At 36.3% G+C, this 16,788-nt stretch overlaps 1 protein-coding gene across 2 annotated transcripts in view; it reads right to left on the bottom strand.

Annotated features, from left to right (window-relative positions):
- Positions 1-1,391: 1,391 nt before the first annotated feature.
- Positions 1,392-16,788, bottom strand: part of ATP1B3 (ATPase Na+/K+ transporting subunit beta 3) — a 32,669-nt gene continuing 17,272 nt past the window's right edge. For both annotated transcript variants that reach the window (XM_086844992.1, XM_086844991.1), the window contains exons 3-7: positions 14,272-14,379; positions 12,595-12,782; positions 11,808-11,858; positions 6,971-7,057; positions 1,392-3,705 (exon numbers count right to left, since the gene is read on the bottom strand). In XM_086844992.1, coding sequence (XP_086701118.1) covers positions 3,535-3,705; positions 6,971-7,057; positions 11,808-11,858; positions 12,595-12,782; positions 14,272-14,379 — 605 coding nt within the window. In that variant the 3' untranslated portion in view covers positions 1,392-3,534. The remainder of the gene's footprint in view (positions 3,706-6,970; positions 7,058-11,807; positions 11,859-12,594; positions 12,783-14,271; positions 14,380-16,788) is intronic.

The raw sequence follows: 16,788 nt of genomic DNA, 5'->3' as shown, positions 1-16,788 counted from the left end.
TAGACTTAGTGTGAATGCTGAGGTGTTTTAACAAAGTGTCCAGCTACCAAGATGACGATTAGCAATTCCACCAGCAGGGAAATCAAAGCTCTGAATAACTGCAAAAACCTTTAAGATTAAAGCTTTGAGCATTCTGAGGTTTTGAAATCCATACTCAAAGCTGCCCACATCCCCTTAGCATCAAGGATTTTTCCAGAAAACCTTAAATTATGCAATTTTCTCTATCACAGGAGACCCATTTTGTTTTTTAAAACCAAAGTGTACTCTCTGATGCAAAGCTCTTGTTCAGCTTCAAGCTCTATTTAACTCAGTCTCTCCAAAAGTAATGATGAATAAGCTTCACAGAGAGGTAGACTTAAATAGGGCAAATCCAGGTTCCTGAGAACATTGCATTTAAAAAGTAGTAAGAAATCATTGAGAAGGGCTTGGTGCTGAGAAAGATATTTTTCCTTTCCAAATCTCCTACTGAGAGAGAGGCGGGGTACAGGGGATTAAAAACACAAAACACAACACCCAGCCTCCCCACTCTTGTTTTTGTTTCCATATTGATTCACAACTCCCTTAGAGTCTACAACTCTTTCTTCTACTCTTCATTTCCATCCAGATTTTCTCTCTGCTGCTGGGGAACTACTGCAGCAGACATTTCAATGCAAGAGGAAAGTTTCCTTCACTACTGTTCTATAAGCAGCATAATCCCCAGCCGGAAGTAATTGCCAGTCAGTGCTAAATGTCATCTGTCCTCAAGGGATCATCTTATCTACTGCATGATGGATGTAAATAAAGCATTACAGCTCATTTTGTCTGATAAGCTTCTCCTCAGCTTTCCCTGTAACCCTGTGTGTGTGTTCACATGGGGGGTGGCAGGGGGAGTGAGCCATGGCAAGCAGAAGGCACCTCTGCTGATTTGGACACACACTGGCAATTTTAATGGTTTGAAATTAAAAGTCCTTGTTCCAGATTTGAAGGCACTAAAAGTTACTAGTAAGAATTGACCAGTATAAAAGTAAAACATTTCAGGTTTATGGTAACATAGCAGTAAATTTAAGTATTTATTCATAATTTCAAATGAAGCCTAAGAAACCTTTACTCTAAAGTTCGTATGAAGGAAAACAGTAATGTAATCCTATCATAATAGTCTGTACCCCTGTTTACAGATAAGCGCTATATTCTTTACCTATTCAAGACACAGAAATAAAAATGAGAAATACTTCAGTTTAATAGCTTAACACTACACTTACTACCCACATACATTTTACGTTTGATAGCTGAACCCTTCCAAAAGCTGTGTTTTTTTCTCTCTTCTCCCCACCCTCTCACCCCAATAATCCTTACATGTTTCAATTAAAAAAAGAAACAACAACCAAACAACAAAACAACACTTGTACAGCATCTAGGGAGAACAGGAGTTTATTGAGTTTTACCTGTCTGAAAAGTGCTGGTGAAAAGTTGCCATTTCATGCTTTGTCTATAGACAAGTCAAAAGAGAAATTGTTGCAAAAAACAAGCTCATTTGAAAACTGAGTGTTTCTCCAGAACTTCTTACCATTCCTAAGTGAACACAAATGTGAGAGTTTTTACATGAAGCTAGTCCTTTTCATTGTCAGATGCAACATCTACACTTAAGGTCCCTCACAACTATTAAAATACTTTCAGGCAGTATTAATACACTGAGAAGCAATTAGTCATATCTTCAAGAAGCCAGGTATCCCAGCTCTAAAAGTGCATCATTTAAAACATTAGTAATGGAATATTTTGAAAGAACATCTCATTCAGTATTAATGCATGCCATTATTACAAAAATATTCATTGCATATTGTAGGAACAACAACTTTCTTTTGTAGACAACAAAAAGCATGCTGAATGGTATCAGATCAATATAAAACTATTTTAATGAGGTTTAAGACACTGTTCAAGTCCCATTAAGAGCAGCTTCCTCCAACTGTGCATCAGTGTAGGCTTGCACAGCTGTTAAAAGTTTTTCACTAATGTGGCTTTGACTGGCCCCAATCTTAAAGCAGGGCATTAAGACTGAATCTTGAATTTTAGAAATCCTTCATTTAATTTGTTTAAATAAAATATTAAAAACCACTGTAATAATTAGGTATAAAAGTTGTTAAGTAACAAATTTGGGCCTAACTAGCACAACATACAGGTATTTACACAAATGCAGATTTGCTGTGGTCTTTAATATTGGGAAGATATCAGAATGTGAACCACGTGCTCAAGACCACCCCCCCAAGACCGAAAGACACAAAGACCTTGGGGAAGAGTAATACAAACTGCATGTCAGCTCAACTGCCCAGGTCAGCCCAACAGCATGGCTCAGCCTGGCTCAAAGTGAGCAGCAGTCACAAGTAAACCAGGCTGGTTGTAGTCATTTTAGCAGCTGCACTTTAAGTTACACTGCAAGTAATTAACCCTAAGTCAACAGGGTATTTCTATAAAGCAGTTGATGACACCAATTTTCTTAATGGATGATGATGAAATACACAGAAAGTCCAAGATGAAAGAGCAGATGAAAACGTGAGATGGTAAAATGATGCGACAAAACAGATAATATAAATTAAACAAGAATGTTTAATCAAGACAATCCTTTCTTTTTCCTTTTTTTTTCTTTAACAGAGGTTCTTCCAGAAATTTTTAAATTGGAAAATCAAAGCCTATTCCCACAATAGTGAGGCCACTTCTTTCAAGCAGCTCTGTTGTACAACTGTTACCAGGATCCTAAACTATTTAAATTGTTTTCTACTGATATTTCTGAACTAAAAAGTTTCAAAATATTGTATAGATTTTTATTTGTGCTCCACATATTACAAGCAATTAACAACACAAAGAAAGGTTCAATTCCTCAGCTAGAACACCAAACTCTATACCAAGTATTACATGTACACAATACTTGCACAGTGACAAGCACAAGAAAGTACTAGTTGAGCACTTACTTTCAGATATCCATAACAACTCTTAAAATCCACTTCAGTTCTCCCACGCCACCCAGTCTACAATTTAAGGCATCTCCACACAGCCATCCATCCACTGACCCACCCACTCCCATACACACGATTTCTGCTGGAGGTGTTTACTCTTACAAAGAAATCACTATGTCAATCAGGTACCATTTATTATTTAACCCTCTAACTGTGTCAGCATTGAGATATGACAGTTAAACCAGTGTTAAATCAATACAATATTTACAGAGCACAGCACATTAAGCTTGAGACACTCACTTGGAGGATAAAACCACATTTTTGAGCAGGACAAAGGTCACCATTATTATGTGTTTGAAAACAGCTATTTACAGGTCCCTATGACATAACTATAGTCTGTACACTGTTCCAATGGGGCAGGCAAAAAGCAGGATAGGCATTTATTTTAAGGGAATTTAAACATACAATTTGGAAGCATATTATTATGCTACCCTGAACGCCATAAACCACCTTAACATTCTTCAAGGTGGTCTCATATCCTAGAATGGCATGTCCAGCTGATCCAAAACAGACAACACAACATTTACTTTGTGGAGAGTGTTTACTCCAGCTATTCAGACATCAGAACTTTGAAGGCAATTCGTCCCAGAAACTTGTCACGGTCATCTTGATTTTTTAAATTAGGTGAGCCCAGGATCTTACACTCAATAGCTATTTCTTCTTTGGTACCGTTGGGGGTAATTGCTAGTTGAACAGCCACTAGAGGCTGCAAATAGTGAGCCTAGTAAACAGAAAGATGGGGAAAATATTTGAGAGACCAAGAATAAGTTAGCATTAAATTAACATTTAATCCATCAGAACAGTTAGGAAAAAAAGCTAATTAAGAACCAAACTTTTCAAAGTCCAATCTGATTCAGACAAACTTCTTTTTCCCAGGTTAGGAAATACATTCTTCACACTATTTCTTAACTAGTATATTCAGCATAGTTTGAGTCACAGACAGTGCTTTCAAGAGACATATGACTTTACCCCTCTCTATTTTATTAGGTCCAATTCTTCTAGAAACTTTCAATGAAAGAACCTCAGAAATTCGTGTTTTCCAACTTGTTCTATTGACTCTTCTGCATGTTTTGGGTTTGGTTTGGCAGGGTGTGGCTAATCTGCTACAGAATGCAACTTTTCTAGCAGGGTTTAAAGTGTTTTGGTTTTTTTTTTCAAAAGCATGACTCAACAAACACTAATAAACCAGCTTCTCTTCTCCCCTATCCCATTTACTTCCTCAGCAACAAACCATCCTGAAAGATGTTATCTGTTTAACAACTTCCCACAGAAACCTTTCCTTGAACATCCTGACAGTCTCCCTCCAGGTCAGTAATTTTCAGTGGAACAATATCAATTGGTGACTACTAAAAAATTAAAAAAGAGAGTAGAATCAATTCCTTTCTTTTGTCAACACAAAATTGTACCTACATCCAATTCAGTAAGAATAACTTGCATTCTCATATAAAGTGCCTATATGATAAATAATAGATTATATTATTATGTTTTATTTTAATATAATAAAGAGCTTATTATACACTGTTAAGGCAGTATTTTATGCCATGTTCATGAAGCACTTCCATAATTTATTAATACTTTTGGGTCAGTACTGCTGATTGCTGATTAAGCAAAATTCTTTACCAGGTAAAAATTCATGTAAGTCTGTGGACTAATACAACACTAGAGTATTATGTAAGTATAAACCTTAAATTTTAATTGAACAAAATTTTGTGTTAAGACTTTTTCCTTTCTCATTAACTTAAAAGACTCTAACACATTTCTGTTGGTTTTAAGCTATCTTCTCTACCAAAGAACACACTACAGAATATTCGAAGTCTCATGTACAAAGGATGATGACATGGAAGTAGATATGCTAAAATCTTTAATATGAAGCACTAGGATGAAGTAGATTGAAGTAGCTGCTTTCATTGGATAGTGATACTAGATGTGAAATTTTCCTGTGCTCCCATAAACTTCAGTCTGGGAGGGATGAGATGCAGCTAGGCAAGGTTCCCTCAAAACTTTCCAGTTGTGATACCACACTTTGAGTTTTCTGAAAATTATAACTAAAATCCTCATGTTTCCTCAGGGAGAGAAGTCTTCTCACCCTCAAGGGTTTTCCAAAGGGGCACACAAATTTCTATGATGTTTTGAAAAGAGATTATATCAGAATGGACTTTTACGCAGAATAAATCTGGAGGAAGAAGAGGGAAGAGAAGTAGTATCCTCATTAACCATGTCAGATCATCTAAAAATGGGAACATTCTCCAAGGTCAGAGTTGTGCCCATTGTGTTAAGCAGCAAAAGACAAAGAACCATCCAGGACCACAAAATTCTAAGATATTAGTACTTTTCTGGCTCCTACCTGAACAGGAGAAGCAAGTTTATTCAAATCTTCTTATCTCCTTTACATAATAAAGTAATTTAACAGTTCCACACTGATATAATTTAAAAATTCTGTTGCATAGCCAAGAAATCAATCAGGCCCCTTGAGACCTAGTCAAATACTCAAACTTCTCACAACTCTTCTTTACTGCCTCTTCTTTTTCTCACTGTGCTAATGTTAAGAGAATTAGGCCTCACAAAAGCAAGAAATCCTAAAACCATAGCCCCCTGTTCCACATGACAAAGTGAACTTGAAAGGACAATGAACCAAAAACTGGGGGGGTGGGGGGTGAGAATAATAATAACCAAGTTTTTTCTAAGTCACCTAATTCACTCAAGGAATAGCACTGTGTTCTGTTTATCTTCATTAGCATCTTTTCATAATCTTTCATTTTCCATCAGCATAGCAGCAAGATGGGAATTTTGTTAGTAAAGTTCTTCATCCCATCTTTGGTACAAACTGGGTCTTGACATGTCAAGGTCCACAGATGCTGTATTTTGCATTTCTTAGGGAAGCAGTGCTCTGCTTCCCTATTCTTTCATTCCAAGAAAGGGAGAGTCTGTACCGACTCCAGCTGTTGGAAGCACAGGCAATCTCTCTTTAATTTGCATGCTGAAGTGAACAGATGGGGTACCAATTCACAACATGGCAACAAAATGGAAAATACAGAACTACCCAGAAGTAACATGAAAGCAAATGTTGAAGAAAAACAAACTCCTTCCTCAGTAATAAAAGCCATGGGAGGATAAAAAAGGTTATATAACTTCTGCAAGTATAAAGAACACTGGAAAATTAACTGACAAAGGAGTAATTTAATATAAAAATCACTTTAGAGAAATTACAACTACCCACCATGATACACTATGGATATAATAGATTTGTAAAAAGTACCTTTATCATCAATGGTGAACAATGTTTATTAGACTAAATAACAGTAACAGGCAATATAATTTTCTATTTTATAGAAGGTACAGATTTTCTGCATACAGTGATAAGTTGATGCAAAAAAAATAAAAATTAACTAAATTCAAGTTTCAAAAGACTGGAGTTTGAAAGACTGGAGTTTTACTTGTATGTATTCTGTGTTCATAAAGTAGTGAGTTTGGGGTTTTAACAACAGTAATTAAAAAAAAAACCCCAGACCTATCTACTACCTTGAAGGCCTTCCTCATAAAATGAGGCAAATAGGAAACGTAACATGCAGAGCCACAATGAAATATAATTAACACCACCATAAGGACTTATAAACTTAATATCCTATACAGGAACGCCAAGGATTAACTGTTAGAAAGTGTATTGCAATATGAAGACCCAGTTTACTTCTCCTGCCCTTCCCTGCATTCAAAAAGACTCCAAAACATTTCAATGAGCAAAAAAGAGCAGCCACTCTCAAGACTGCTGTGTGCAGCCACTCCTCCATTAGGACAATGCCCAGTTTGTTCATGTCTGTCAAAGCATGTCTCCAGCCTCACTGAGTGCTGTGCAAAGTCTACATCTGCAATATTCATTAGCAGTACCTCATTACAAGGTTCCAACTTCAGAATTAATCTGCTACTAGCAACTGTAAATGCACACAGAAACTAAACATTGAAAGTGAAGACCATCATTAAGGGATACTTACATGCAAGCTTTTCCCATAATAGGGGAAGTACATCAAGTCCATCGCACCATTAGGAGGAAAATAATTTATGTTAACCACACCTTCTTCCTGTAATTGCAGACAGCAACAGAAGTAGAAGTTAACATTTGCTTACATGAAAATGAACACAAAATTAAAATGATCACCTAATGATAAAAGTGCAAGATAGCTAAAAAAGAGCAACTGACTTACAAACTCACAGAATAACTCAAACCAGATTTCTCTTGGCAAACAGTCACATGCTGCACACATCTGCTGCAGTAAGGATTAGCAGTACTAAACTTAACAATCAAGTCAAAGACAGCTTGCCTTCATACTTAGGTGTCAAAGAAATGGGGAAGGGCAAGAGTATGTTCATTGTATTGAGTTATTTAACAATCCAATCCCCCCATATATAATTAAAATCCCAAGTACCCCCAAACAAGTCTGTGTATTTAGGTGAACCATGTGCTGTTTAAAGTCAGGTTTTTAAGCCTCTCAAGCCTTCACAGAGAACCACAGACACCTCTCTGCAACAGTGTCATTCCTAACATTAGGTGCCCTCTATCCTTCAAATATAGGCCAGGTAAGAAGAAACCCAAATGGTTAAAATGGTGATGTTGCTGGAGTTATATCACCACCTGAGAGGAACAATGTATACAGAAACAGGCCATATCACTCAACTGGCCCCTGCAACCCCAAATCCTGGAATAAGAAGCAGCTACCGAAAAAGCTGCTGCCTAATTTCTGACTAAGGAGTTACTCAATCCATAAAATACATAAAATATGTATGTGTGACTGAGCTGTCCAGATACAGGCTATCAGTATAGCAATACACAAACACCTCTCCCTATATATAACATTCTTCAAGACTGCATATCCTGGTAGAATATCAAACTGCTGCAAGTTCAAACCACTAGAAAAGCCCACATCTAATGTGTCTTTCTGTAACAAATGAAATATATTGCCATAACCAAGAGAAGTGTTACTAGAACAACCTCTCCAAAATGCTAAAGGTAAGTTCAGAACATCACTGCTTGTTCCATGTAATTCACCAGTTCAAAGTGTATTAACAAGTTTCATTGCCTGTTACCATATACAACAGCTGTAATTTTAAACAGATACCCTACAAAGTTCAGAAGACAACTGCAGTAAAATCAAAACATATTTAAGAACAAGCCACAGCTCAAGTTTACCTTATTTTCACCTCCTCAAAAGAACAATACAGTATTTTTTTAGGATATGGCCATATTCTCATTCTTTGCAGTCTAAATTATTGCAATCATTAATACACATTTATTAAGTATTTCAGACCTTGAGGTTGCATATATAACTATTGAGCAGGAATATGTTGATTTTTGCCATTATTCTGTATATTACTTAAAGATCATGCAGCTGAAAATATTCACTTTTCAAATACGTTGCTGAAATAATGATTAAATAATCAGCATACGGAATAACATAGGCAAAGAAAATAGGAGTAGTGCTTTCTGGAGCAGCTGAATACAAGGCATGCATGCAGTCATCACTATACACTAAATATATGCATTAGGCTATCAGTGCAATAGCAGGGAGGCTCTGAGACATGCAGCTGCCTATCTACTGCAACTGCTGGGGGCGTACAGATCTTCTTGAATAAGCAATCCTAATTAATATCCCTACACAATTAAATAAAAGCAAACCAAAGACCACCTAAACTAGCTGCATTTGCTCAAGAACTTCAAGAATCAGTCCATTAGTGAGTGTCACTTTTTCTACTTATTTAGTTTCCACAAAGAGCTGCTCGACAGCCAGCAAATCTAAAAACTGGACAATTTAGCTGGACAGACTTCCACCCCACTAACTGGGTCTTAATTAAGACTGTAGTTTAGAAAGAAGAATTTACCAGATGCTGAAATAATATACAAAGACCCAAGGAAAGAATTTGGGAAGGAATGGTCTATAATCACTTGAGAAGAAGAAATTAAGACAAAGAGCATTTTTATCTCATACAGCCATTCTTCATTCTTGTCAACTAAGAAGTGATACCTAACAAAGTCAAGACAGTCAATGAACAGCAGAAAAATATGTATTTTGGAATTAAGGCCTTTTTCTTTTCTCTAGTTAAAAACAAAAAAAAACCCATCAAATTTACCAGTTTTCAGTAAAGGTTGTCTTAACTTGAAAGAAATACTGCTTCAAGATGTTCTAGCACATGTGAAACTGCACAACTCTGGCCCCAACCTAAAGACCTAAAATGCCGATCTTCAAACTTTTTAAGAGACAGACTCTTTTGTTGGTTTGTTTCTCATTGTGGAGATTCTCAAGACTGCAGCAGGTTAGCTCCTACAGGGTGCAGGAGGAAGAACCAGCTGTAATGAGTGTCTGCCACTGCAAACACACACTTCCCTCATCTATAGAAATTGCAGTGATGACAGCCTCAACTACATGAGGGTAGAGGGGGAAGCATCCCCAGCTACAAGTGTGCTGACTCTGAAATCACCCATCTATCTAAATTTTTTCCATTAAAAAAATGTGCAGGGAGAATAAAGAATCATCTCACAGGAGAATGCCTGAAGAACACGAATTGAAAAACTCAAAATGATGTTTTAGGTGGCCAAGACTGGCAGGATGTGCAGACAGAAGCTATTAACCTAATTCTGTATTTGAGAGACCTGTAAAAGCAAAAATACTATTCAAAAATCAGATGGTGTGGAAAGTTAAGGCAGACACTTCTCCAAATTGCTCTCAACATATGTAGGATTGATGCACAGAAGTTCCATCTGAGCAGGAGGAAGAACCTTTTTGCTATGCACTGGAATATATAGCCCAGAGCGGGTGTGGAATCTCCCTCACTGGAAATACTCCAGAACTGTCTGGACACAACACTGTGCCATGGGCTCTAGGATGACCCTGATTGAGCAGGGAGGTGGGACCACTGTGGTCCCTTCCAACCTCTTCCACTCTGTGACTCTTAACTGTAAGAAATATTTAAAGACAGAGATGAAAGGAAAATAAAAATCAGTGAACAGTAAATCTGAAAAAAGGATGAATTCCAACTGGTACCTAAGCTATCCTAAGCAAGTAAATTATTATGAACTAGGGTGAGAATAGGCTAATAAAGATAAAATAAATCCATTCAAAGTAGCAAAGACTGACAAATACTTCCCTTGAAGTCACTAAAGAACTTATAAGAGTAATAATTTTAAAATTCAAAACCATCACATTTGTGTAAATCACAAAAATTTTAAGTGGATATGGTAGCAGAACTTCATACTTACAGGAAGAAGATGCAAGAAAACACACAAAATAAATTTTTATGTATCCCAAAGGGTAAGAAAAAGTATCATCTGCTTAGTATAGTTTTTACTATTTTCTCATAGACCATCAACAGAAAATAGTTGAAAAATACAATCATAAGATAGGATTGCCATCAATATTTTATGAATCACCCGAAGATTAGTTCTCAGCACATCACAAGGCATTTCTGGTGGAAATGAAAGTGACTGTTCTGGATCCTATTCCATGTTTCAATAAGGACTTGAGATGCAAATCCAAGTTTATTCATTGATGGCACCAGGGTAAGTAGTGCAAAACACTTCAGAGAACTTGATCCCTTTAAAATGATCACAAAAAAAAGTAACAGAGGAGGGGCCAAAAATAGCCCAATGAAATTCAAAGCTGTGAACTTTGAGAAATCACATCTACAAATACAGACTGGGAAATAGCCAGAAGAATGATTTAAATTGTAAAGCAATTAAATAAAGACTAGTGTATTACAAACAGCAAATTCACCTTGCTTTTGATGTGATCACAAATGGAGAAACGCTGTCAATTAACAATACCTCAGCTAGAGGAAAACTTCTGTCCAGTCTGGGATATCACATTGCAAAAAAAATTATGAATTAGACAAGTCAAAGAAAAAAAGAGTACTAGTAGAAGCAGAAGGAGGCCAATTATTTTATTCTATTCAAGAGAACAATGTGAGGTTTGTGAATGGAAGCAAAGGAATCAGTCTCAAGTAAGAGGAGGAATCACTTTTGCTTGCAATGGACTGTAATGGAGAGATCAAAACTTTCAAAGATCCCCTCAAAAATCAAGTATTAAAATCTGTGTCTACCACAGGTATCTAGGATGAAGGCAGAAACCCTTAAAAGTGTCTGTCTTATCACTGCTGATATTTCCCAGCCCATACTTTTATCAGTCACCAGAAGCTAAAAGCCAGGACTCTGCCCCTTGCTCAAGCTACAAACTTACCAACGCTTTCACTGCTCCCCAAGCAGTCTAGGAAAAACACCCATAAGTCAAAGTAATTATTATTATGATAATTGTAATAAAACATTCTGAGTAAATCCATTGGTACATGACAAATATGCAAAGATTAGCTGTTATAATAAGTAGTTTATACTTGATTTGAAGGCAACTTTTACTTGAGCGGTAACATTAGTTTCCACACACAGTTGTCTTACCCATCATTTATAAAATTGTCTAAGGTGCACTTGCAGCATGGAGAAAAAATAAAAATAGAGGTTATGAAATGGGAAAACAAAATATAACTCACAATAAATAAATAAATAAACAAACAAGACCACAAGTATACATGTATGCATCTTCCTCAACTCTAAACCAAGTCAGATAGTTCAAACACATGTAAGGATGAAAGAACAATCAGAAAATGTTTCTATAAGTACACCGAAGAAATTAAAAACGCTAAAACTAAATTAGACATACAGTAAGATGAAAAACAAACTAAAGTGCAAAATCTCTATGAAGAAGGGAAGAGTGAAATAAACTACTTCATTATTCATCGTAATCACAAGGAAAATAAACACCACACTTATTTCTTACATTCTGAACTGACCTTAGGGGTACACTGTATATGTGGCTCTCCTTCAGGCTTTAATCCAATTACCTAAAGGAGACAAAGTTAAAATATTTACAGACTTTTCCCCCCTTTCCACTCTTATAGACTGAATTTGAACTTTTCCCTTAATAACTATTAGTTCATACAGGGAATATATCTATCCAGTGTCATTTTTATGTGAACACAATTTTAAACTAGGACTAAGATTTAAAGTATTTTTAAATTAAATAGTTTATTCAGGTTAACTCAAAACAGTTACAGTAGTCACAGAAAGTACTGTTCTCTTATTTTACATTTAGCATGTGATTTTAATGACTCAAACCAGTTAGCAATTCAAGTAACAGGTAACAGCATTGAAAAGTCAAATATATTGTAAAGTTTTCCCCACCTTTCATAGTTTAAGAGTTACAGAATGCATAACATTCTAGTTAGAGCTCTGCAACACAGACATGAAATAAAACACTTTACTTTGCAGAGTGGTCTATAATCTGTTTCACAGAACAGTAATTAAGAGCAAAGAACAATATACTTCTTAAAACAGGATTCAGATATTTTGATGTAAGTAGTCAAAGCCAGTACTTTGTATTGTATTAGAATGCTCAAAAAGGTCATTTCACACTACTCTGAAATTGCTCAATGTTTCAGTAAATTGCACTGTTCAAGAAATGCAAATATCTTGAGTAGCAAACCAAACACATATTTCAGTCCTTTCCACAGCAGTTTTTTCATACAGCAGTAGTTGGGAGCACTTGTACTAAGAACTGAAAAATAAGTAGGCACTTACTCTATTCATTTTCACAAGCACACAGGGAGTTCCTTTAGAATAACCAAAATTTGCATCTTCCTTCCCAGAGCACTGTCCAAGATCAGAGATGTTAAATCGACAAGCCTTTTTAACAGCAGCATCACTCTGATCAAAGATCTTTCCCGGGGTACATTCTATGTTTTGGGACTGCTTCGAATCATTATATGCTGTGAAACAAAAACACCTTGTTAATCAATGGTATAAAGCATACAAGTAACCAAAACCTGCAGATGCCTATATAAATAGCGATTGTGTTACTGCCTTAATAGTTTTCTCAAAGAAGTATTTTCAGAGCGCTGTCTCTTAGATCCATCTTAAGCACTTTCTCAAAGCCTATAGACAAGTAGCAGTATACTTGAAAGATAAAGAATATTACTGAAGAATGCTTTCCTGCTTTTTAAATTGTAACAATAATCACAACTTCATTAATTTCTGTTTATAAACTAACATTATATTCTAATCCAATAATGTACTTAGATAGTCAAGTTTTCACCTGGAAACTCAACAAGCTTTCCCTTTGCACGTTTCTTTCGCAAATACACAGGAAAACTCGCAAGTATTTCAATGATTAATATTAAATTGCCTCTACATTTACATCAGGTAGTATATATTATACTAACATCTCAAGTTGTTTCTCACTTTCTTGTGTTTCTAAAGTGCACAGACAACTCTGTCACCAATGTTAGACTACACCCATTTAAGATACTTTGTGGTTTCTTCTCATCCCTTACACCCCAGCTCCCAGCTAATAAGGTAAAATGGAGAAAGGCAAAGTTCATCCTTGATGCAAGACCCACAGAACTGCAGGAGAGGCAGGCAATCATGAAGTGCAGCATTCCTCCCAGGAACCCTTGGCAGAGCTCTGAAAGAAAAGCCTACTTATAGAAGCTTTTAGGCACCAAAACTATGAAAATCGAGAGATTTAAGTACAGCTGTAACTAACAAAGCAACTCATGCACACAGGTGAGATTTCACAGTACCTTCTTCATTCTGACTTACAACTTCTGAAGGGTTAAACTTATTAATATTTTCAACTGACTTCCGTATAATTAGAATAACTGTACATATAGGCACATACGTAAAATAACGACAAACCAGTAATTTTGCCATTCCTCAGACTTGTTCTGTGTTATCTTTTCTCCATGTTCTAAATTCAGTGTTTTAATATTTCTGTGTGTAGATACTGTGTATCAGAGTGAAAATCAATAAAATTCAATTAATTTCATCTTTGTGTGCCCCATTTTTCCAGACACTCAAGTTCTTCAGACTAAAGTTTCTCACTCAGTTACCAAATCATTTTGATTAAGACTAATCAGGTAAGTCTTGATAAACTTAGTCTCCAAATACAAGACCTATGTAATTTTTAATTGAATTCTTTTGGCATATGTAATTTCTACATCTTACAGTATTTAAATAACCACATCACCCAAAACTCTCCATTATGTACTGCACTATTCCTCATGGTCAGGCTCCCTGTCCAATATAGGCATTATACTCACCTTTTTCTTAACATATAGACCTTTATAACACACATACCTATGGTAACCCTGAACTTGCATTAATCTCCATTAGCAATTAGTAACTACAAGCAAAAAATGAAATAACGTACTCAAGATTAAGACTCCTAAATTCCTTGGGTAATTGTAAGTAACTTACATTCAAGGAAGCTTTGAAGTGTAGTAACATATTCTGAATATGACTGGCTGTCACTCCTGTTAAAGTAAAATTCCAATGCAGTGTCTGGCTTTGGTGAAATCATAAGTCCTTAAAAAGAAAAAGTTCAAGTTAGGAGCTAAGCAACTTATCTTTCCTTTGCCACTCTAACCCCTATTCAAATATCCATAATTGGAAAATGCCTACCATCTGTAAAGAAGCATTGATATTACCCCTATATTCCAGAGTATTGGAAGGTACTTCATGTTTGAAGCCAATAATCAAAATCAGCATTATATTATCCAACCCAATGTACAACTGCAATTCACAAACCAAACCCAAGTGATTAGGAAAAGCAAAATCAGCAGTTTAATCACTTTCAATCAAAGATTTTTATTGATCCACTTTCCACACACAGCAAATTAAGTTTAAAAAATAATTGAAAAAATACCCAAAACCACACCCAGAAAACCTTCACTTCAAGAATAGTTCAAAGCTTTAGGCAATACAGAGTGAAGCTATGATTGTATTATTCTCATAGAAACACAGAAAAACTATTTTTAAAAATTTGATTATGCATAAAGGTGGCTTGAAAGTTACCCCAGTCAAAACAGACAAACCAAGTTAGTTTTCAGTCTTCTCCTCCACCTCCTCAAACAATGTTTAGGTGCCACCTGTTCCATGGGGAATACAAGACACTTTACACAGCCCCAGGGGCACGGCTCAGCCAGGCTGTGAACCGCCAATGCTCAGGTGCTGCCTCGTGCCCCACAGCATCCCAGTCCCCTGGGGGAGCTTCAGCTCCCTTTGGGGCTGGCTGGGGGCTCTGGGGCAAGAACCACCCATGGCCAGAAGCCAGAGCTGCAGGAGGTACATGGATCACCAAAGGCTGAATCCAGCCTCAGCTGAAGGATGGACAAGGCAGACATGCAGTAACATAAGCGCTGGCCCTCTCAAGAGTTGAACTGCCCCTGCTTCCCAGCATATGGCCCAGAAAACTGCGGAGTTCAATCTGAGGAATTTCACTGGAGCAGATGAAAGCAAAAGGCACACTGATACACCCAGCCTGTGCCACCAGGAGCTGTCACTTACACAGGTACCTGATGCTTCTATTACTCACCACAGCTTCTGTAGCAGATGAAATAGCACCACACCACCTGATTTTGCAGCAGAGATTAAATCAGTTCAAAAAAGGGTATATAACTGACTGTCTTATTCCCTTAAGGTAACTCTTATTTACTGTAAATAATTAGCACAGATAAAAAACCTGTGGCTGTGATTAACAGGTGAGTGTCCATACATCTCTCTCTTCAAGTAAAGCTGAGAGCAGATATTGGAGTTGCATGAAAGAAAAAAAACCAAAACGAAACACAAAAAATCCAAAACCCAATCAATACTTCATCAGATTAATTTTCTTCTAAATTAGAATATTAAAATTATTTGTTCAAAGTCAAATTTGACATAAAGAAAGAAGCTGCAATTACACAGCAATCGATTGCATCATCTTAGGATGCCATGTAGTTTTCCTATCCTCTGGCAAAACCAATTAAAACTAGATTCTCAAATGAATTCAATTTAAGGCAGAAAGTAAAAATCTCACAAAACAAACAAACCAACAAAACAAAAACAAAAAACAACAACAAAACCAAAACAGCAAAACAAAACAAACCCACCACCAGGCCTTGTTTATAAAATAATAAACATTTAAGAGTGTAAGATTGCACTGGGAAGACAAAGTTAGGTTACTGCAGTCAACCATCACAGTAAGGTTTTGTAAAGCATATCAAGAGTGTAGTTCAGCAGCCCAGATCTATTGAGGATTTACCTACAGAAATGGCCAAGCTTTGCATCCAAAGGCAGAAATTATTTACAAATACTTAAAACTTGCAAATAATAAACATCTGTACTAGAAATTCATCACCAACAAATATCTTCCAGCTTTTTTTAAAAAAAAAACAGATACAATTTAATGATTTTTATTCTAGGTCTCTTACAGGATTCCAAATAAATCATAAATCCCCTTTTTTTGCAATAACAGCAGTTAAATTATTTTCATGGAAGCCATAAGTAGTGGCCTTAATGACTGACAGGCCATATAAAACTACAAACACTATTTTGACTGCAGACTACTTTGCACCATCAGAGTAACTTCTGGCCTTCACACTGAACTGGGATTCAACAAAATAAAAGGCAATTAGTAGCAGGGCTGAAAAAAACACTGAAGAGGTTTTACACATGCTTTTAGGGGATAAGAGATTATTATCTACAGAACTATAATGTAAATTCAGGACCTAAACGGTATTTTTCAAAAGGAATATGACAAAATAACTAAACTAGTCATCAATGAATGAAAAAATAATTTGAAGAGATTTACTGCTTCAGGGGAATGTCAGAAACATCCTACAAAAAAGGGACTGCTCCACTTCCAGTGAATTTCATTCTGCCTAAGAACTACGGTATAAATTCCACAGAAAAAGCTATTTGAAGGACTGATGCACAGACTGTGAGAGATGCAGGATT

Source organism: Cyanistes caeruleus, chromosome 10 (assembly GCF_971803275.1).
Source record: "Cyanistes caeruleus chromosome 10, bCyaCae1.hap1.1, whole genome shotgun sequence".
NCBI classification, from domain to species: Eukaryota; Metazoa; Chordata; class Aves; order Passeriformes; family Paridae; genus Cyanistes; species Cyanistes caeruleus.
This window is presented reverse-complemented; position numbering and strand designations above follow the sequence as displayed.